Source organism: Oncorhynchus mykiss, chromosome 5, assembly GCF_013265735.2.
Source record: "Oncorhynchus mykiss isolate Arlee chromosome 5, USDA_OmykA_1.1, whole genome shotgun sequence".
NCBI classification, from domain to species: Eukaryota; Metazoa; Chordata; class Actinopteri; order Salmoniformes; family Salmonidae; genus Oncorhynchus; species Oncorhynchus mykiss.
The window spans coordinates 64541431-64564428 of NC_048569.1; the positions used below are offsets into that span (position 1 = coordinate 64541431).

At 46.3% G+C, this 22998-nt stretch overlaps 1 protein-coding gene across 3 annotated transcripts in view; it reads left to right on the forward strand.

Moving 5' to 3' along the window:
• Positions 1–22998, forward strand: part of tle2a (TLE family member 2, transcriptional corepressor a) — a 48108-nt gene that overhangs the window by 21134 nt on the left and 3976 nt on the right. The window contains exons 2-17 of one of the 3 annotated variants that reach the window (XM_036978074.1): positions 2822–2961; positions 11013–11076; positions 12096–12140; positions 13850–13912; positions 15199–15273; positions 15957–16194; positions 16398–16459; positions 16658–16753; positions 16857–16901; positions 17045–17209; positions 17813–17942; positions 19433–19623; positions 19930–20009; positions 20618–20867; positions 21253–21500; positions 22631–22778. In XM_036978074.1, coding sequence (XP_036833969.1) covers positions 2822–2961; positions 11013–11076; positions 12096–12140; positions 13850–13912; positions 15199–15273; positions 15957–16194; positions 16398–16459; positions 16658–16753; positions 16857–16901; positions 17045–17209; positions 17813–17942; positions 19433–19623; positions 19930–20009; positions 20618–20867; positions 21253–21500; positions 22631–22778 — 2040 coding nt within the window. The remainder of the gene's footprint in view (positions 1–2821; positions 2962–11012; positions 11077–12095; positions 12141–13849; positions 13913–15198; positions 15274–15956; positions 16195–16397; positions 16460–16657; positions 16754–16856; positions 16902–17044; positions 17210–17812; positions 17943–19432; positions 19624–19929; positions 20010–20617; positions 20868–21252; positions 21501–22630; positions 22779–22998) is intronic. The other 2 variants (XM_036978076.1, XM_036978075.1) reach the window with 2 other exon arrangements.

Genomic DNA, 22998 nt, shown 5'->3' on the forward strand with positions numbered 1-22998 from the left:
CCCACTGAAAATCTGTGGTTTAAATAAGCGCTGACGAAGGATGTCAAGAATCTGGAAAGATTCTGTATGGAGGAATGTTATCCAATCTTATGAAACATTTTAGAAAAAAGCTCAGTGCTGTTATCCTCACAAGGTGAGGTATTGAAAACAGAGGTGTCAATGTGCTTTCGACCCCTACCTTTTGAGATTTTTTTTTTTTTAGTAAATAAGAAATCTTTCTCTGAGCAATTTGTAATAGCATAAAATAATATAATTTCCCCTTCGTTTTTGTGTCTTTATCAAAGGTGTCAATTTCGGACTCCACTGTGTGCATGTACACTGAGTGTACAAAACATTAGGAACAACTCTTCCATGACAGACTGACCAGGTGAAAGCTATGCTCCCTTTTAGATGTAACTTGTTAAAGCCACAGGAGACAGGTTAAATAAGGATTTTTAAGCATCAAGACAATTGAGACATGGATTGTTATGTGGGGCAATCCGAGGGTAAATGGGCAAGACAAAAGATTTGTGCCTTTATATAAGGAATTGTAGTAGGTGCCAGGCGCATCGATTTTGAGTGTCAAGAACTGCAGCGCTGCTTGGTTGTTCACACTCAACAGTTTCCCGTGTGTATCAAGAATAGTCCACCACCCAAAGGACATCCAGCCAACTTGACACAACTGTGGGAAGCATTGGAGTTAACATGGGCCAGCATCCTTGTGGAATGCTTTCGACACCTTGTAGACTCCATGCCCTGACGAATTGAGGCTGTTCTGAGGGCAAAAGGGGGTGCAACTCAATATTTGGAAGATGTACATGTACACTACCGTTTAAAAGTTTTGAGTCACTTAGAAATGTCCTTGTTTTTTTTTAAAGAAAAGCACTTTTTTTGTCCATTTTAAAATAACATCAAATTGATCAGAAATGCAGTGTAGACATTTTTAATGTTGTAAATGACTATTGTAGCTGGAAACATTTTTTTTAATGGAATATCTACATAGGCATACAGAGGCCCATTATCTTATCAGCAACCATCACTCCTGTGTCCCAATGGTACGTTGTTAGCTAATCCAAGTTTATCATTTTAAAAGGCCAATTGATCATTTTTGAAAACCCTTTTGCAATTATGTTAGCACATCTGAAAACGGTTGTCCTGATTTAAAGAAGCAATTAAACTGGCCTTCTTTAGACTAGTTGAGTATCTGGAGCTCAAAATGCCCAGAAACAAATAACTTTATTCTGAAACTTGTCAGTCTATTCTTGTTCTGATAAATTGACTATTCCATGCGAGAAACTGAAGATCTCATACAACCATGTGTACTACTCCCTTCACAGAACAGCGCAAACTGGCCCTAACCAGAATAGAAAGAGGATTGGGAGGAAGCTTAATTAAATAGTACCCGCAAAACACCCGTCTCAATGTCAACAGTGAAGAGGCGACTCCGGGATGCTGGCCTTCTAGGCAGAGCTGCAAAGAAAAATCCATATCTCAGACTGGCTAATAAAAATAAAGGATTAAGATGGTTAAAAGAACACAGACACTGGACAGAGGAACTCTGCCTAGAAGGCCAGCATCCCGGAGTCGCCTCTTCACTGTTGACATTGAGACTGGTGTTTTGCGGGTACTATTTGATGAAGCTGCCAGTTGAGGACTTGAGGAGTCTGTTTCTCAAACTAGACACTAATGTACTTGTCCTCTTGCTCAGTTGTGCACCGGGGCCTCCCTTCTTTCTATTCTGGTTAAAGCCAGTTTGCGCTGTTCTGTGAAGTTTATGTAGACATGGACACACTCAGTGTCTCATGCTAACATGCATACCTGTATGCTTTTTGTGGTGCTGTGCAGGTCCACACTGCAATCACATGCAGGACCCAGTGCTGAATACATTCAGCATGTCCTCTCTCTCGACCTCTCCCTTCCCCAGTTATCCTTCTCCACCAGGGAATCCAGCAGAATGAACAAGCCTTGTACTTCATTTGACTAATGTCTAATGCTTCTGCATAGGGCACACGAGTGGAGCTAACCCACTCAATTATTTCCTATACACACAAACACACACACACATTGCCTCTCCTCTGTCCTCATCTGTAGCTTTAGCATCAGGGCAGTGGGGTGGGCCTCCATTGACAGAGAACCAGAGAGACAGACAAGAGAGCCACTAGCCCAGCGGTCAATCCCTTTGTCTGGCTGTCCTGCAGCATTACCCCTTAGGCCCTGCTAACTAATTGCTCAAAGTCCTGCAGAGAGGGACCAGAGAGGAGGGCCAGGCTGTTGTGGGTACCACCCATGTGCTCTGATGGGGTGTCCCCTATTCTCCCACTGTCTTTTCCTTCCTTTCTTCCAACCCAGACTTAAACATTAAACAAGTGTCTTAATCTGGTCAAGAGCCCCTTGTTCCCCTCTCCCTCCTGGTGTCCCTCACATATCTGGCCCTGACACTTTTTTGTCACATCACAATGGTTCTTGACTCCCCTGGTTTCTGTACAGTCTCTCCCTCATCTTCCCTCCCCTCTCTGTGTGCAGATACATACCACACACGCCTCTGTGTCTTTCAGCTCTGTCCTTCAGCTTCAGCTCACTCATCATGGCTCTCCAACTCACTCCCACTGTTCCCCATACAATCACATCTCTCATAGGACCCCCCCCCCCACATGAAGGATGTTGACCTAACTTGGAATGTAAACATGCAGTGATAAAATGGGTATGCGTATACCATTTCTGAGAATCTGAGAACATTGCCAAATTACTGCAAAATATATTAAGTATATAGTGGGTGTTGTCTGAAAGATTTTCACACTTTTTACAATTATATGCTCATAGTGCTTATTCTTTTTCTGCACAGGCACCTCTCCAGCCACCCCCTGGGTCCTCGGCATCAGCAGCTGCAGCTTCGGGAACCCCCCAGGCCCTGAAGCTCACATACCCAGAGACCCTGGACCGCATCAAGGAGGAGTTCCAGTTCCTCCAGACCCAGTACCACAGGTACATAACCTCCCCTAGTAACCAAAAACACTGCAGCCTTTTCTCTCTCTGTGTGTGTGTGTGTGTGTGTGTGTGTGTGTGTGTGTGTTAGCTTACAGGGGCCACCAGTGGTTGGAGAACCGCTTACCATCTTATTAGGCTTCCATGACAAGAAGCAAACGTGGGTTGGTTATATACTAGATCTGTTCTAGAACGCCCACAGACCTCAACCTCAGCTTTTTCTAAGGGGGAAGAAGGAGATGTGAGAGGGACAGCAAAGTACATTGGAGAAAGGGGGCCAGGGAAAGGAAACAGAAGGAACCACAACAATGGATGGAGGCTCATAGGCTTTCTTCATCCTTTAGTTTGTAGATGAACTGGAACATGAGTCTTTCTATGTGTTTATGGGTTTCAATGCTTTGCAAGAGTTCTTGGCGTAGTTTGCTGGGCGTTAGGAGGGGGGGCTGGTGCTCTGTTGTTGGGGGAAGGAGTTTCAGAAGATTGAGACTTCACAACAATACAAAAATGTGTGTGTATCCGTGTGTGTTTGATGTGTGTGTCTTCCTGTATGTCTCTGTATCTGTGTGTTTGATGTGTGCTCTGATGTTGAGGAATGTAGCCAGAGAAGGCCTGAATAGCTTTGACTGTGGGACTCTAGCTGGCTGTTGCGTCTCAGCCTGACTCCCAGCCAGCTCTGCTCTACCTCCCTCTGTTCTCTTGGCATACCTTCACACAGTCCCCCACTTTGATTCGACCAGCCAGAATTGGCTATTCCACCCCCTCCCCCAGCTAACTCCTATTGTATGGCCCCCTTTCCCCCACCCTCCACTCCTCCCCACCAAGCCTCCAGCTCAAAGGCTCGCCATACAAACAGCGGGCCAGCGTTCAAACGGGCCTGGCTGATTCCAGACATACCTCTGGATCGCACTACGAGCGTCACCGCTGGCACTCAGCAGCCGGCCCAATCACAGTATCACACCACAGTCCAACAACCGTCTCTGAGCCAGAACACTGGCCTGGTCAGGCAGCAGCCCTGTTTCTCATAGCACCGCTCTCCCTGCACCTGTCATAAAACATCTGAAGCATTAATAACGCAAAATATTATTTGGCAACAACCACGCGTGCTTGATTAACACTGAATCCATTATCTTCCAACGAATATATTGCATTCTGTGGCAGATTCTAGATTCTACTATAGCGTTCTATGGCAGCGAGCCACATGCAAATTGTTATGCAAAGCATGTTTAGGTAAGACACCAGTCTATTGGGTTAGGGGTGACCTGCTTAGCCTCCTTCAGCAGACACGAGCAAGCTGCAGGTCTCTCCCCACAGAGGATCTTATCAACACACTCTCCTCTATATTACAGTCCTATTACTGACAGCCTAATCAGACTTACTCTGGGTAAAACACATGGCGTGCACACACGCACACAGAGACAGACAAGCTATACGCAGCCTGACACACAGACACACACGCACACAGAGACAGACAAGCTAAACGCAGCCTGACACACAGATCTGGGCTAGAAATAGCAGGGCTTCGGTTAGTATTTTAGACCTATTGATCGTGGGTGGAGCCTGATTGCTGTTGCTAAAATGGATTAGGAGGCAGGAAAGAGACGGAGGTAAAGGGATTAGGAATGATGAGCTGTGTGTGTGTTTGCATGTCTCTCTCTGTCTTTGTGTGTGTGTGTGTGTGTGTTTGCATGTCTCTCTCTGTCTTTGTGATTCTGTGTGTGTGCGCGTGTATCTCTTTCTGTGTGTGTGTGTGATACTAGATATGTGGACCTTTTATAGAAGAGGAATATATTAATTAAACAGCTAGATGGGTGGGTCACCTATTGTACAGCTGTCACATTACTGCATGAAGTATACTTGTTTGTGCCTGCCAAGTTAGTTGTGTGTGGGTGGGTGTGTGTGCACTGTGTGTGTTCTGCAACTGCTCTTTAAACAACCTCCTAATCAGCAGACTGAAGGGAGACAGTGAGAAGCTGCTGAAATATGAAGCTCTTGTCTCTCTACACACACACACACACACACACACACACACACACTGGTCGTCGTGACTGGGGAGTGTGTGACACAGAAACAGTTCCCATATGAACAGCAGCGTTGGCCCACATGTAGCCTAGTAAGTGTGTTGTTGTTTTGTATTGAGGTCTAGAGTGAAGGAGAGGCTTTCAGAATGTTAACATGCTGCCACTCAGTGAACACTCAAGAGCACACGCTCCTCTCTACTGCTCTGCAAGTATTGCACTGTTTGATACCAGGACTGTGCTCAAAACAGCAGTGTGTTTGTGTAACCGACTATGTTGAGCAGATGTAACATTGGGTTTAAGATTAGGGAGAACCATTTTTTTCTATCACAACATATTGGATGACTGTCGTTCATACTCCATTCACCCAGTTCAATGTAACATCGATAGGTTTAGACTACTAAATGATACGAGAATTTGCCTTTTACCCATCATGAAGTTGCTACAACCTAGCCCAAAAATTACCATTTATAATGTAGGCGCACAGGTCGCGAGACAAATTGGAGTAGTAAAGGTGACAGACAGTGATGCATTCAATACCACCTTGCACACTCTTGCCTGCATCTAGCTGATCTGATTTTCCCACAGCATCTTAAGGCTAAGGATCCTAACGATGAACGTAACATTGGTAAACTGGGCCCTGGGGTGACTTTGTCCAAACAGTTGTTTTGCAACTAAAAATAGTTTCTATTGGACATATTCCGGTAGGTCCCCCCCTGTTTGGTTCAGTTTGCTTCAGTTTAAGAAACGTTTAGCAACAATCGGCGGAATGAATACACCCCTGATCACCCGCACACACAGTACACTTTCATAGCAGCCACATACAGCATCATCACTTTGCTCGTTGTATAATTCCTTTTTGCATCTATGCGCGCTCCTTATCTCACCTTTTCTCTTCGCTTGTGGACTTAAGTTCACGACACAGTTGTCTGTGACCAGGCGCAAAATCATGTCAAAAGCCAAACCTTCATACCATTTTACTGCTGACCGTTACACCGCCTACATCATTGTCACCATATTAACATTATACTGGTAGTCAACAAACTAGAACTAACGTGTTAGTAAACATCCAATCCATGTGTATCATCACAGCAAGCAGTTTAGCAGTTAAAATTCTGTGCTTTTAAGAAATTCCCTAGTTTTCCCTAAAACTCCCACAATCAGAAGGCAATAAACAGGAAATCCGGACTCCTACAACCAGGATTTCTGGGTGTTTGGTGGGGTGGTTACTGGTTGGTGCTTAAATTAGCTTTAATGCGGGTGTGGGTCTCTGGGCATGTAGTCAGAAAAGGAGTCTTTACAGTAAACTAGCTGTGTGTGTGTGTAGTACACACACACCACACACACACACAATCTTTACTGTAAACTCACACATGCTGGTTAGTACAGAGAACAGGGAGTGGTCTGTTTGGGGTTACTATGCTATTGTGTGTCTAAATTGCAGCTTTGGGCCTCTTCTCACTAGAAGAGATTTCCCAGAGATTCTGAGGAAAATACCCTTGGGTAGACCTTTTATTGTAATGTAAACTGCTACCTGCAGAGGTCATGCACCACACTCCTGACAATTGCCCCCCTCCAAGCAGGGCAGTGTAAACAGAATTTAGCTAAATTAGTATGTGAGGAGGATGCAGATATTTTGTTTAGTTTGCTACCTAGCGCTGTATAATATGAATGACACTGTATGATAACGTTCCTGTACTTTTTATATTCGTATGTATGAGAGCGGTAAATATTCATTTTTACAATGCTAAAGTTAGCTAATTGATGAAGCAAATGTCGTTAGCCAACGTTACTTAGCTAGCAGCTGTGCCACTTTGGCTGTGTTACTGTCTTGCAGCTAAATGAATGAGTGCATGGACAAGAAAACAAACCATTTAAATATCTGTACATGCTTGTGAATTGTTGCATTATTCAAGAGTGTAATATTGTTTTGTTGCATTAATCAAGAGTAATATGGTAGATGCATGAAAAATTGCTCACATAAGCTAGCTAGTTAGAATAGTTTGCATACTTATGGCTGTGCTATTTACGGTACATCAGAACTGTGAAGCCTAGATAGTCACCTGAACCCTCTCTCGGCATTGAAATTATATTGCAAATGTATATTGAAAAGTTTATGTATATATTATGTCAATTACATTTTGTCCCGATGCCCCTCTTCCAACTTTCGTCAATCTGAATAAGCTCTTGTTTAGTGCGTGTTCGCTCACACCGTTGGGAGATGATGAAAGTCTAGTGGTTCGCAGGTGTGTCATTTGTGTGTGAGCGCAGAGACCGCGGAACAACTTTGACAGGGCGTGCGAAAATAAAAAGTTGGAGCATCATTTTAGATATTTTTCTGTTTATAATTTCCGACATTTGGTAGGCTATTTGTTAGTCAATGTGCCTACACCCAGCTTCTCTTCTGTCATTACGTGACTCTCTAGAACAGGGGTCCTCAAACGTTTTCACTCAGGGCCCCCTTCCCCCTCCAGCATTGGGAACCCCCCCCCCCCCCCCCCCCCCCCCCCCCCCCTGCAATTCTACACATTTTGCGGTTGTCTTGTGTGTTCATGTGATATTTTAGTGACTCAAACGTTACAACAAAATCAATGCGCTAAAAAAACCTAGCTAAAAAAACGTTAACTGACACGGGCTAGTTGATTAGGACGTTTCTGAGCAATAAATAGCTCTCTTATGTATGCAATGACTGACACGAGGACAGGAACTGATGATGCACTACCCAATATCGAAACTGCACCATGTGCATTCTACTAGAGTAAACAACTTTACACTTTCAGAAGTGGACTGCAATGGGGAAAGACTACCTGGACTCGTCCAATAAGAAACGCTCATTTTCATTCTCTATTGCAAGACGTTTTGACACATGTGCCATTGCATGGCCTAATTAACTCCATGCAGGAGTGTGTGTAGTGGGTTGTGAGAAGGAGAGGTAGCGCAGATGTAGCATCGTCATTAGTCACCTGCTACTATAGCTCTGAAACCCTGTGGAGCCAGCCATACAATATATTCTGCAACACACCAGTGTGTGTGCTTGTGAGGGAGGGAGTGTGTGTGCAGTGAACATGCATGCCTCTGTGTAATCGTGTGTGCGTGGGGTAATGGTGCTCTGCTGACAGAGTTGTCTGAGTGGTGGCAGGCTGCAGATTTGTAGCGCATTCCGACGATCATCTTATCTGCTGTCACGGAGAGGAAGAGAGCAGAGGACGCTGCTGCATAGCAGGCTCCCATCGCTCTCTCTCTCTCTCTTCCTATCTTGCTCGTTCTTGCGGGCTCTTGCTCGCTCGCTCGCCCGTGCTCCCGCTCGTTCTCCCCCTGTCGCTCGTTCGCCCGGTCTCTCTCTCCCTGCCAGCTCAGTGACAGCTGTACAGATAACTCATCCAAAGGTTTTTGACTTCTCAAACACGGCAGAAAGCTAACACTATCTGATGCCCAGTGTCCTGATTTTAATTCAACCACTTAGATAACTAGAAAGTAAAATTTAGGGGTCGTGTTAATGCAACATTCTGTGTGTTTCACGCAGATTTTGGGGGGATAAATACACACATCTATCTAAAATGCTTCTTATTGTAATTTCTACTCCTCATCGGACTAATTTTATGCTGCAGTTGCATTTCTGCACTAGGATGAGAATTCATGAATGGGAATTTTATCAGCAGACAGGCTCTGACTGATGTGTAGCCACTTTTCTCTGGCATTTTTCTCGGTGTAACCTACTTTTCTCTGGTTAAATGCAATATTAACTAAGCAAAACATTAGGAAATGTAACTGGCTACATTCTTTATGATAAACATGAGCAATATGATGGCCATGCATCGTTTTTCCAAAAAAGACCTTGCTTTTTTTTGTGGCTGCCAGCCAAATAGCGTTGCGCTTCTGTTGTCATCTGATGAAAATGAAGCTATACTGAACAAAAATATAAACGCAACATGTGAAGTGTTGGTCCCATGTTTCATGGGCTGAAATAAAAGGCCACTCTAAAATGTGCGCAGTTTTGTCACACAACACAATAACACAGATGTCTCATGTTTTGAGGGAGCTGAACTCACCTGCTCTGCTTTCTGCTGTTGTGCTATTTACAAACAGACGTGACTGGCTCACCTGTTCTGGGGAACTATCATAAGCTTCATAATGTAAAATAATGTAACCTGTGAAATGAAGAACGTGATCTGCTTTATATCCTAATGTATTGCACAAGTTGACTGCAGGTGTTCACTTAAAAAGTGGCAAAAATATTAACATTTATAGAAAAACTTCAAAGAAATAGTATTGACGGTATAGGAAAAAACATCCTGTGACTTTCTAAATTATACGGTATACCGCCCAAGCCTAGTGTTTGTATGTATCGTGTACCACGCACATGAGGAAAGTCACCCTTCTGAGATGCCCAGGTCTAGGTGAACAGATAGAGTTGTCACTTCTCAGAAATCCTGTTCTAGGGGACTTCTGCAGAGCGGCAATTCCACTGTAATAAAATCTATCAGGGGAATAAATGTAATCCCCCCCCGAGTTTTCTGCCATCCTCCCTTCATCTCCTCCCCCGCCTGTCTCCTCCCCCCAGTTCCACCACCTTCGCCCCCCCCCCCCCTCCCTCCCTGGCGGTGATAAATTAGTCAATTATGGGCGGCAGCGCGGGCCTTCTGAAGGGGAGCGGATGTGCTGTTATTACCTGTTGCAGCCTGGTAATGTTGCAGTGTTAATCATATTCTAATTTCCCAGGCCCTCGCTGCTCTCCCCCGCATAAATCTGCCGCACGCAAACAAGTCAGCAGCGTGCCCGCCGGGGTGAAATAAAGCCAGGGGATAGGTGGAGAGGAGAACGGATTGGGAGGGGGGTGGGGGGGGTGGTAAAGGACACAGGGGAGGGAGCTGTTGGCTGACTGGCTAGTTCCTTAAAGGAATAATCCACCCAAATTCACTCATATAATTTATGGAGTTAAATAACACATGTGAGGACAATATGTTTTGTAAACAAATGTTTAATTTTGTCATTATAATAAGGTTGGTAGCAACATGTGAACATCCAGGTGGAAATGTATTACAGTTCAAGTTGTCTAAAAACAACACGGTGCAATGCTCTATGGGCTGGCTTGCTAGCTAGCAAATGTAGCTACACACAATAATACCTAAGTCAATATCAGTATATGAAGTAGCTAGTTAGCTGTATAATCGCCTAAACAAACTGCACTATCAATTTAGGAGTCTACAATCTCAGCATGTTCAACCTGCAGATCAAGTCTGACATTCGCAACGGCACCATGCAATGCAGCCTGGACTGAAAAGGCAGACAAACAAGAGAAAGTTGATGGACCCTCAGTTAAATTACACATTTCTCAAGGTAGGAATATTGCAAAAATGTGGTCAATGGCTTTCACAATCTCCTATTAAATTCCAGTGTAGTGAATTTCTGCCTGCTTGAATGGCAATAGCTCTGATAAACATGAATTGACTCTGGGAATCGCTGGAACATCATGCAGAGATGCACAAAAACAATAACATTCAAAATGGGTGAATCGTTTCTTTTTAAAGGAGGGCTGTGTGCGTGCTGGGCTCAGGATTCCTGGGCTGCCTTAGTGCGGCATGGTCACAGGGTGACTTGGCAGGGACATTTGGAGGGAGGAAGGGTCAGACAGGGGGACAAATGGAGGGAAGGAGAGAGGGAGGAGGGGAAAGACTGAGGGAGGGAGATTGGAAGGGGGAGAGCGGAGGGAGAGACCCTGCCCTTCTATGACACCTTGGTCCTGGCTTGCCTGGTCTGTTCTGTCTTTCTGTCGAGCGCTAAGCATGACTCATCTATTCCTGGTGTGCTCTGAAGTGATAATGTCCTGTCACCAGCCCAATCCTATCTTTGCTGGGACAAATCTAGCTGCAGGTGTCTGCACTGCCTACTAAATCTGGACCTGTGTTAATGTTAATATATTTCCGGCTCTGTCTGTCGGGCTTCTTTTTAGATGTACTGTATGAATCCCAAACAATAGAACAGTATTAGAACAGTATTATGATAGAGTATTTGCCCTTTTCTAAACCTTTCCTACAGCCTGAAGATGGAGTGTGAGAAACTGGCCACAGAGAAGACTGAGATCCAGAGACACTACGTCATGGTGAGACCTGCAAGAACACACGCACACACTCCCCATCCACAACCTTGGGTGTTCTTACGAACACCATGCTGATGGTTAATTTCTGCAGGAGAAGAGTTGAGATCCATTGTGTAGCTTTCCCAGACGGAGAAGACAGACAAGACAACTCTCTCTCTGGTAACACACAGACAGCTGTCTGTTGACTACACTGTACCACTCATGCCAGCATCTGGCAAGGGATTACACATCACACCCACTGGAAACCACATGGACCACAGACGTATGCAAACACACACAGCACATATTACATTGTGTGTATGTTTTGAAGTGTGCGTGTGTTGTCTCCAGCTCTGATATGGGTAATCCTCCACATTCCTGGCGATGTGCACACGAGGCTGTGATCAGAGAGCGCCCTAACCACAGCTGACTGTTTGTTGCCCAGTGCCCACTGTGGCAAAAGGAACTATGTGGCAGTCTGGCACAGCCCCAGCGCTTGGCATACATCCCCACCCATTTCTCTCTTCTTTTTAGCTCAGAATTTTGGAGTCTGCAAGTCGCCTAGCAACAGCTCTGAATCTTGGCAGAACACAACAGCCAGCCGTCAGGAAGGGCCCTTTTATTGAACACACACACTTCTGCAGAATATGGAGGGACGGAGTCCACTGCTCCATCAAAAAGCTCTCAGCGCTGCCATTTCTTTATTTCTTCTACCTAGCTGTCAACCCCCTCACTTTTTACTCCTTAACCAACCCTGCTGGAAATGACATGTCAGAATGTCACACTACAACGTCAGTTTTTAAAATGACTTCAGCTCTGCCCGACAACGATTTTCCATCCTTGCTCTGAACCGAGTGATTGACACCACCACCATCTCTGTGCTCACATGCCAGGTTGGCATAGCCCAGAGCTGAGGTCATTAAATAAATGAATAAAACCAAGCAAATCGACTCGCCCACTCATCCAGCATTAAAAGGTGTTTTTTTTAATCGTAGGTCTGCATATATGCAAATGTACAACCAATTTCCGTCTCTCTTTTACAGTATTACGAGATGTCCTACGGCCTTAATATTGAAATGCACAAACAGGTGAGTCTAACCTCCCTCTCTAGTCGACCTGTGACTAGATGAGGTATGTATGCTATGCTTCTGGGAGAATCTAGTGAACTGACCTCCAGCACAACATGCTAACCTGCCTATGATGGACCCATGGCACTGTGCTGCTGTTGCATTAATAGGATTTGCAAACCGGATTCCTTTTTCTAGACAGACGAGACGAGAGGAGAGATGTGCCCTTCCTTCCCAAAGCAGCCGGAACATCCTCTTCTCTCCCCTCATAAATCCTGTCTATTACCACTGCTGACTTCACCCTCCTCCTCCCTCTATCCCTCCCTCTATCCCTTTATCTCTTTCTCTATAACCACCTCCTCCTCCTCTGTCTCTCTATCCTTATATCCCTTAGTCTATATATAACCCCCTCTCATTTTCTCTCCATTTCTCACCTTCTTTCTATCATATACCCCCCCCCCCCCCCGTGCCTCTGTCTTTGACACCCCATCCCGTCTCTCCCTCTTCCTCCCTCTCTCCTGCAGACATACAGTCCATGCTGAATTTCACTTTAAATCAGGTCACTGCCTTCAGAGCGTCTGCTCTCTCCCTTCGTTTTGCCATCTCAATCGCTCTGCTTTTGACAAGCCACACGAATCACCCTGCCCTCCTCCTTCCTTCTCTCGGTCTCTTTCTTTCTCCCTCTCACTCCCCCGTCCTCCTCCTTGTGCATCCTGCCTCATTGGCTTTCATTTCCTCAACGGCACAAGAGCCTCCCCGCCTCCTTCTCCCCTCCCCCTTCTTTTCATTTCCCTCTCCCATTTTGTACTCCCCTATTTATGCTCTTTCTCTTGCGCTCACTTGCTCATGGTCTCTTGTTTTTTTTTGCTCTCTCCCTCACCCACCACCGTGCCCTTCTCTCCGATCTCCCTGGCTCCCTCTCTCCTGAAGATGTCATTTAGTAGTTGGCATTCTCTAGCAAGAAATCATTGTGTTTCGCTGGTGAGGGTGATGATGGATTTATGGAGGCAAGTGCTGAAGGGTGGGGGTGGCAGAGGAGGGGGGGGGGGGGGGGGCTCTGTACTGCCTGTCTGCAGAATAAGGGAAGAGGATGAGGGTTGAAGGGGGGGGGGGGGGGGGGGTGAGAGGCAAGAGGAAGAAGGGAGAGGAGGAAGTGTGTGAAAGAGGAGGGGGGTGGGAGTTTACCACAGCGTCAATAAATCAGTTGGTAGGGAATGGTGTGATGTATGTGGGGCTGTGTCGCCTGGCCGGTTGAGAGAAGAGGGAGACGGTACAGCAGAGGCTAGTTGTCAGCAGGAAAATGGCCCCCGGTCATAATGATGTTGTCATCATGATCTCTGCATGCATATCATTACTGTGTGTGGGGTGGGGTGAGGAGAGAGACACAATATGGTTTTGATACAACACATGGCAGATTACTTCACTAATGGTAGTGAGAGAAGGAGATGGAGGGAGGAAGAGCTGGCAGACTTCCATGGCTAAGCCCATTGACCCCCAGCAGGTAGCCACGCACACTCTGGGATGGGTGGTCACATTTGATACTGGCCATGAATATTTTACCCGGGCTTCTTGGCAGTGTTTGGATTTGCATGGACTAAATGTGAGGAGCTGAAATATTTACAACACTGGCCCTCGCAGCCAGACCTGCTCAGGTTCTGGGGTGTGTGTTGCTTTGATGAGCACACACACGGTGTCCTCACACGCAATCTCTATTTTTTTGTGTGTTGCAGACAGAGATCGCCAAGCGGCTGAACGTGATCTGTGCCCAGCTCATCCCTTTCCTGTCACAGGAGGTGAGATCACCTGAAGACAGGCTCGCATGCACACACACACACACACACACGAACACACACTGCAAATCAATCATAGACATGCGCAAACACACCGCAAATCAAACACAGACACACAAAAACACACGGTCATGCACATTAACACATCAGTAACACATTCAGTATCTCTCTGACAGCCACCTACACCCTGAGGCATGCACATGCATGCTGCTCGTACCCAACAACTCACAGTAAAACAGTGACATACCTCTATGCAGCAGACATACACATTTACACAGTGACGTACCTCTATGCAGCAGACATACACATTTACACAGTGACATACCTCTATGCAGCAGACATACACATTTACACAGTGACGTACCTCTATGCAGCAGACACACATTTACACAGTGACGTACCTCTATGCAGCAGACATACACATTTACACAGTGACGTACCTCTATGCAGCAGACACACATTTACACAGTGACGTACCTCTATGCAGCAGACACACATTTACACAGTGACGTACCTCTATGCAGCAGACACACACATTTACACAGTGACATACCTCTATGCAGCAGACATACACATTTACACAGTGACGTACCTCTATGCAGCAGACATACACATTTACACAGTGACGTACCTCTATGCAGCAGACATACACATTTACACAGTGACGTACCTCTATGCAGCAGACATACACATTTACACAGTGACGTACCTCTATGCAGCAGGCCCACACATTTACACAGTGACGTACCTCTATGCAGCAGGCCCACACATTTACACAGTGACGTACCTCTATGCAGCAGACACACACATTTACACAGTGACGTACCTCTATGCAGCAGGCCCACACATTTACACAGTGACGTACCTCTATGCAGCAGGCCCACACATTTACACAGTGACGTACCTCTATGCAGCAGACACACATTTACACAGTGACATACCTCTATGCAGCAGACATACACATTTACACAGTGACGTACCTCTATGCAGCAGACACACATTTACACAGTGACGTACCTCTATGCAGCAGACACACATTTACACAGTGACGTACCTCTATGCAGCAGGCCCACACATTTACACAGTGACATACCTCTATGCAGCAGACATACACATTTACACAGTGACATGAACCCTTATGGAGCTTCAAAGCGTGACTGTTATTCCTCCTAAACATGTACATACTTTATACCACATGCTGTAATACTGGTCTTGAAGTATTATTATTGACGTTGTTAAAATTCAGACCTTTCCTTTCAAGTTCACTGTTACCTTGGTTTGTCCCACAGCACCAACAACAGGTGGTCCAGGCCATGGAGCGCGCCAAGCAGGTGACTATGGGGGAGTTAAATGCGTCTATAGGGGTACGTGGACTCCCCCCTCTACCTCATACAGTGTGTCCCTTCATCCTCTCATACGTCTTTATTTTTGCCTCTCTTGTTTTTCTGTGGATAGCCAGTTCACCCTCCTTCCAACACACACACACACACACAAATTGGTCTCTTAGTGTGGACCTAACAGGAACAGGTTGAAATGAGACTGTTAGGAAACGTAGTGAGAGAAGTGAAGGAGAGATGACACTATCTGTGTGGCTGCACATCGCTGGGTGCCAAGTGACAACACATGGCCTCACCAAACCAGAGGAATGACGTTTCAAATCACACTAATTCTTAGTCTGAGATAAATGCCCCCCCCCCCCCCAATCGCATTTCAGTGCTATCTGTTTTAAAAATATATATAAATTAAAAACTAAAAATAATACAATTATGATTTTCTTGCCTTCACATCATTCCAACCATGCACTCCATGGTTTGATTTTTGTGGCAGTGCTCTCTCTCCTAGGGAGGTGCTCCTTTCTTCCACTCGTACTCCATTTTGGATGGCACCATGCATGGGCTCCTCCATTAATGGAGACACCCTTCTCTGTGACACCTCTCTCTGTATACCTCTCCCTTCAGCCCCTCCCCTGTCCAGTCCACCTCTAACCCAGTAGACCACAACTCAACCCCTGTCTTGTTTTCTCTCTCCTTCTCTCTCCTCCCTCCAGCAACAGCTGCAGGCGCAGCACCTCTCTCAGCACGTGGCCCAGGGCCTGCAGGGCCTGCAGGGCCTGCAAATGGGGCCACACCCTGGGGGCCTCCCTCACCCTGGCCTGGCGCTGGGCGGTGGGTCTGGCCTACTGGCCCTGTCCGGGGCCCTGGGGGCCCAGCTGGCTGCCAAAGAGGGCCATGAGAGGGCCCACATGGAGGCTGCTGCTGCTGCAGCCGCCGCAGAGCACCACAGAGGTATGGGCTGGGATGGGGATGATGGGAGATTAGGTTGGCCAGGTTTGGTTAGACTGAATGGGGAGAGCTGGTTTTGTTTGGGTTTAGAGTAGTTGTGGTTGGTCAATGTGAGGTTGGGATGGGCTGGGGCATGTTTTTAGCTTTTTAGCTGTGTGTTTGTGAGAATGGTGATAGTCATGCTGTATTGTGTTTGCTCTGTTTTGGCTGGCTGCGGGGACGCGGGGCGATGCTGTCCATCATGGACGTAGACCGCGAGGCTGGACCGGTGAGTACACTACACTTCAAGTTCCCTACACCCAAGTACGCTACAACATAGTACATCTCCATTCTCTATCCCCCTCATGGACACTGAGCCCCAGTTGATGCTGTGGGATCATTTTTTTCCCATCACATTTTGCCAGGGTGGTTATGAAGTTGACATGATTAAACAGTCCCTCTCTCCTCGTTATCCTTCCCCCCTCAGAGCTCTATGTCCAATGGGGATAAGGGCCGTTCAGCAGACTACCTCAGCAATGGGAAGAAGAGGAAAGCTGACGAGAAGGAGTTCATGACAGATTATGTTAGTATGCTGAGTTGATTACCTATTGTGGGTGTTTGTGTTCAGTAATTAGTTCATTTGTGTGTGTTCCATTTTTAACTAAAAGCCCACATTTTGATTGCAGGGCAGCGATGCGGATAAGAGTGATGATAATTTGGTGGTGGATGAGGTGAGTTGGTCCATCTCTGCGCCTCAGTTCAGACCCAAATTGACTCTGATAATTGACTGATTCAGATTGATGAGAGAAACACTCAGCGGGACCACGTCTGGTGGACTTAACGTCCCCCCCACCCCGTCTCTGTGACCCCGCAGGACCCCTCATCCCCCCGCAGTGTGCACTCCTACTCGTCCAGAGAAAACGGCCTGGACAAATTGCCCCCCTCCCGTAAAGACGCCCTTCCCCAGGCCAGCCCCGCCTCCCTGGCCTCCTCCAGCAGCCAAGCCTCGCCCTCCCGCAGCAAGGACCGGGAGCCGCCGGTATGCTCAGGATCAGTCCATTACATGCCGTTGTCACACACGCACGCACACACACACACACACACACACACACACACACACAGCTTCATACAGTTATGCCCCGAGTCAAATGAGTGATTGTATGTATGGTGAGACATGCGCAGCCTACACACTTAGTTTCAGTGATGATCTTTCATTACAGCTTCATATGCAGCGTCAAGGACGCTCACGGTCCCATGTGACCCTAGCCTTGCTGAGCCTAACTGAATTACTGCGTTTCTACACACCCACTTATCTCCTTTGGCATGATCTTTCTTCAGCATAGATATATTATTCTAGATACAAAGAGCAGCAGCCATCTGTTAAATATGACATGCATTCCAAAGGATTTCTTCATGTTGGATGTCCTTTGTGTAATTCTACAGTATTAGCACCTGGTGTTTCTGATAGCTGTGATGGAAGGACATCTTACATTCACATCACACTCTCTCCTTCTCTCACTCCCCCTCACATTCTCATTGACATTCTCATTCACACTGTCGTTTTCGCTCACTGCTTCTTTCGATCTCTCTCCCCCATCTCTCGCTCTTTCTCTCTTCACCCCTCCCTCTTTTCCTCTAACAGAGGGAGAAGTCCAGTACCCCAGGTATGAAGCCAGGCACCCCCCACAGTTCCCAGGACTCCTCCACCCCCGGCCCCAGTGCCCCCCCACAGTTCCGCCCCCTCCCTGGCAAACCTGGCGTTGACCCTCTGGGTAAGACCATCATGATCATGGATCATATTTACATTGCAGTTTTCACTAGGTTTTTAAAGGGTCTTCAATATACCAGCCATGATCAGTTACCAGAGCATTTTATCTGAAGCTGCCTAGAGTTTCCATCTATATTCAGTATCTGTGGTCCATGGCATAAATCTAAATGGTAAACCACGCTCCAAACAGCTGAGCTATCCAAACTGCCCTTGATGTGGGTTAACTGATGCGTCTGCCTACTGCCTGTGGGGTTGAGAGCTATGCGGGAACCTTTAAACGGCGAGATTAAGAGAGGTGAAGGACTGTGACTGAACTGTTTCATTATTACGCTGCTTCAGTCTATTGGAATGCATCACTCTTCTCCCAGAATCTCTCTATGTAGTCTAGTGGCTCCACACTGCAGTGTGGCAAACTAGCCAGCAGAGTGCAGTAGTGGTCTGGTAATCTCTTCTGTGGCATTGAGCTGTGTGTGTTTTGATCCTACTTGATGTGGAACCCTGCATAGAGGATCAGAGCTGCCACAGGAACTCCTCTGTGCCAGCTGTTAAACCTCAACTCTGATGCCCTCTGGCGGCATGTTTCTAAACAACAGATAATATTGCATACTACCCTCAAAAAGTACATTTTGGTTTCAAATTAACCCTACGAAGACATTCTTAGTACTGTGATAAAGGTAAGAACTATGGGATTCTGATAAAGGTGTCAGAAACAATGTGACTACAACAGAGCCTGACACGGAGCGGGCCCCAAAAAACACACATAAACATAACATGTCTGTAATAATGCCCTTTTGTGGTGAAAACTCAGGTCCAGCCAATCAGAATGTCTCCCCAGTGGGTGGGCCTATGCCCTCCAAGGTCCACACATGGCTGCACCCCTGCCCAGTCATGTGAAATCCATAGATTAGTGCCTAATTAATTTATTTCCATTTCCTTATATGAACTGTAACTCAGTAAAATCTTCTACATTTTTATTTTTGTTCAGTATTATTTTAAGGTCATTGCAGAGCAAGGCCCTAAAACTTGCAAAATACTCCAGCCACCCAATCCATATTGTTCTCTCTGCTACCGCACTGCAAGCGGTACCGATGCACCAAGTCTGTCTTCTGTTGCCTAGCCCTACCTACCCCTACTTGTATGTACATATCTAACTCAATTACCTCGTACCCCTTGCACATCGACTCGGTACCAGTATCTTGTGTATATAGCTACGTTATAATTAATTATTTGTTGTGTTTATTCCGTGTGTTATTTTTCTATTGTTACATTTTTCTCCCTGCGTTGTTGGGTAGTAAGCATTTCACTGTTGTTCTACACCTGTTGTTCACGAAGCATGTGACAAATCATTTGATCTGATTTTGATAAACATCAGCTACTGGTTGGATTCTAGCCTTCTAAGGTTATGAACAGTTTTATCATTTGCTGCTTTATCGATTCTCTCACAATCTTATCTTCCGTCTTCTCTTCTCTCCCCCTTTCTCTTCTCCCCATTAGCTCTAGGTCTGAGGAACCCTCTGGCGGTGCAGGGGGCGTACCCCCCCGGGGCGTTTGGCCTGCCCCCTCCAGGGGTGAATGGGGATCTGGCGGGGGCAGCAGCAGCCTACGGGGCTGGGCTCCACCTGGTCTCCCCCCAGATAAATGGCTCTGCAGCCGCAGCAGCAGCTGGATACGGACGATCAGCAGTGGTGAGAGAGTGATGAAGTGGAAGGAAAGAAAGCGCTTTCATATTGTTCATCCAATATATATTGGATGAACAATAAATATGTAATCAGTATGTGCATATATATATATATGCACATACTGATTACATATTTATTACATATTTATTGTTCATCCAATTGCATGACTTCATACACCAATTATATCTCCTTATGGAATGTTATACTTCACTGTGGGACTATGTGATTTTGAGAAGGATTTCTGGGAGTTTGACTTGTGACTGCTCTGTCAGATGCCTGAGCTAACATATGTTCTTTGTCCCTGTCCCCCAGGTGGGTTATGAGTCTCCTCACCCCCACATGAGGGTCCCAGGGTTACCCGCCAGCCTGCAGTCTGCTGCCTCAGGAAAACCGTGAGTACTGTTCTCTCTGCCTCTGCTACCACAACCTCTTATACGGTCACCACACCCTCTTATTCTCTGAACACAATTACACTGTTATAAAACAGTCTTCATATTCCTCTGTTGTTATTGTAGGGTTTTATAGTTGGAGGTTAACCTCAAGCTTCAGCCTTGTAAAGTAACAACTATACTTCTCCTCCTCCCTTCTCCCTCTCTCCAGTGCTTACTCTGTCCATTCTCTCCCTTCTCCCTCTCTCCAGTGCTTACTCTGTCCATTCTCTCCCTTCTCCCTCTCTCAAGTGCTTACTCTGTCCATTCTCTCCCTTCTCCCTCTCTCCAGTGCTTACTCTGTCCATTCTCTCCCTTCTCCCTCTCTCCAGTACTTACTCTGTCCATTCTCTCCCTTCTCCCTCTCTCCAGTGCCTACTCTGTCCATTCTCTCCCTTCTCCCTCTCTCCAGTGCCTACTCTGTCCATTCTCTCCCTTCTCCCTCTCTCCAGTGCTTACTCTGTCCATTCTCTCCCTTCTCCCTCTCTCCAGTGCTTACTCTGTCCATTCTCTCCCTTCTCCCTCTCTCCAGTGCTTACTCTGTCCATTCTCTCCCTTCTCCCTCTCTCCAGTGCTTACTCTTTCCACGTCAGTGCGGATGGACAGATGCAGCCAGTTCCTTTCCCTCCGGATGCTCTGCTGGGCCCGGGCATCCCACGACATGCCCGTCAGATCCACACTCTGAACCACGGAGAGGTGGTGTGTGCCGTCACCATCAGCACCTCCACACGCCACGTCTACACCGGCGGCAAGGGCTGTGTCAAGGTGTGGGACATCAGCCAGCCTGGCAGCAAGAGTGCCATGGCCCAGCTCGACTGTCTGGTGAGTGGACGGACACCAAACACACACACACACTGACAGTGGTCATAGATGGATAGCTACAGATGCACTGACAAAGATCAACGAAGGGGGTGGGGAGAGCGAGAGGATGGACTCACTTAAACACTGGTCACATAGGCAGTTAAAAGAATACAGAGACAGGCAGTTGTTTTAATGCTCTCCAGTGTCCATATAAAATACTTTTCTTGAAGGGCAATGTTCCTGGGTTGTAATTTCTTCCCCTGGTGGTACTGCTGAGGCTGCATTACTGATGTTACACTCCTGAGAGGACTCATTTTTGCTGCTGTGGATTTTATGTTGCTCATTTCACACAGTCCCATGTTTCACACCTTAATTACTGGAGTTCTTTTCTCTGTTACCCAATCAGAATAGGGATAACTACATCCGTTCCTGCAAGCTCCTCCCTGATGGGCGGACCCTCATTGTTGGAGGCGAGGCCAGCACGTTGTCAATCTGGGACTTGGCCACGCCTACTCCCCGCATCAAGGCGGAGTTGACGTCTTCTGCCCCGGCCTGCTATGCTCTGGCCATCTCCCCTGACAACAAGGTCTGCTTCTCCTGCTGCAGTGACGGAAACATTGTAGTCTGGGACCTGCACAACCAGACCCTGGTCAGGTAAGAGGAGGAGGAGGAGGAGGTGGTTAGGAGGGGTATAGGGGGGAAACCTCATGGTTTGTGACCTGCACAACCAGATACTGGTCAAGTAAGAGGAGGAGATTGGGAGGGTAGGGCAGGGCAGGAGAGAGAGGGAGGAGAGCTCAGGATTGGAGGCTATAGACCAGGAGTCTCAAACAAGTTGATTGTGAGCTACCAGTAGCTCGCAGCCCACCTATGAGTTGCTCACCAAACAATTCTGAAAGCACAGGCAATTTCCACATGTTCCACTGCAAACTGTCATTAACAAATCTCACAAGTATCAGACACCGCAAGTTCCCAGCTACTATCTAATCAACATTGATATTATCCCACCCCTCGTTAATCACTATTGGCTTAAAAAGCCAAACCTAACACTATCTGCCAATTCATTTCCAGCAATATTGCCCGTCTGTTTGTGTTGCGTGCGTTTGTCTATCACTCTGTGTAGCTAGTTGATGTGATAAGTCTTGTTTGTTGACAGAAATACTTTCCCTAAAACCGTCTCAATTAAATGTTAACTGCAAAGTAGTAAGTATATCGTGAGTAAGTATATCATTTGTATCCATTATTTTTTAATTGCAGACTTTGCTATGAAATGTGCAGTGGAAGTACAGAACCATGCTAGACGGCACATTCCTCACTCGCTAGATGTGCAATTAAAGGAGAATTAAACGCAACAATCTAAATGTGTTCATGTTCAGAAAATCCAATTTCATTGTTTCTCTATGAACAATTGTAATTTTGAGTGTAAAACAAGGACAAATCAAACTGAGAACATAATTTGGGAAGATATAAAACAGAATTTGGGGAAATAATCACAGATTAGTGTTGTTAATTAACCCCCTCTGAAATTGAATTAGCATAATACAAAAATCAGTCAGTTTAACCATTATTTTACCTGGTATATTGGCAGAAAACAGTGCACTACCTTTTCTTGTACGCTAAGGATCTGGGGAAAAGTTTCAGGGGAGAGGAGAAAAATCTGCCTATGAAAGCTAGCTTTTTTTTTTTAAGTATCTTTCATGCTAGAGAAGGTTGTGAGAACCCTGCTATAGACTATGGATTACATCTGAATGGCTAGGTGTTGATGTGATCTTTATGTTACCCAGGCAGTTCCAGGGTCACACTGACGGGGCCAGCTGTATTGACATCTCCAACGATGGGACCAAACTGTGGACGGGGGGGCTGGACAACACAGTACGCTGCTGGGACCTGAGAGAGGGACGACAGCTGCAGCAGCACGACTTCACCTCACAGGTACTGACATCAAAGAAGACCTTGTGAGAATAGCTGAGATTAGATCAGGGCCAATGGCCACATTGTTTCTCAGAGTATAATGTTTTTTTGCTGTGAGAAAAGAGCCATTTTATTTATAGCTTTAATTTTTACACATAAGAGTATGCATGAAGCCTAGTGGTTAGAGCATTAGGCCAGTAACTGAAAGGTTGCCAGTTCGAATCCCCAAATCAACAAGGTG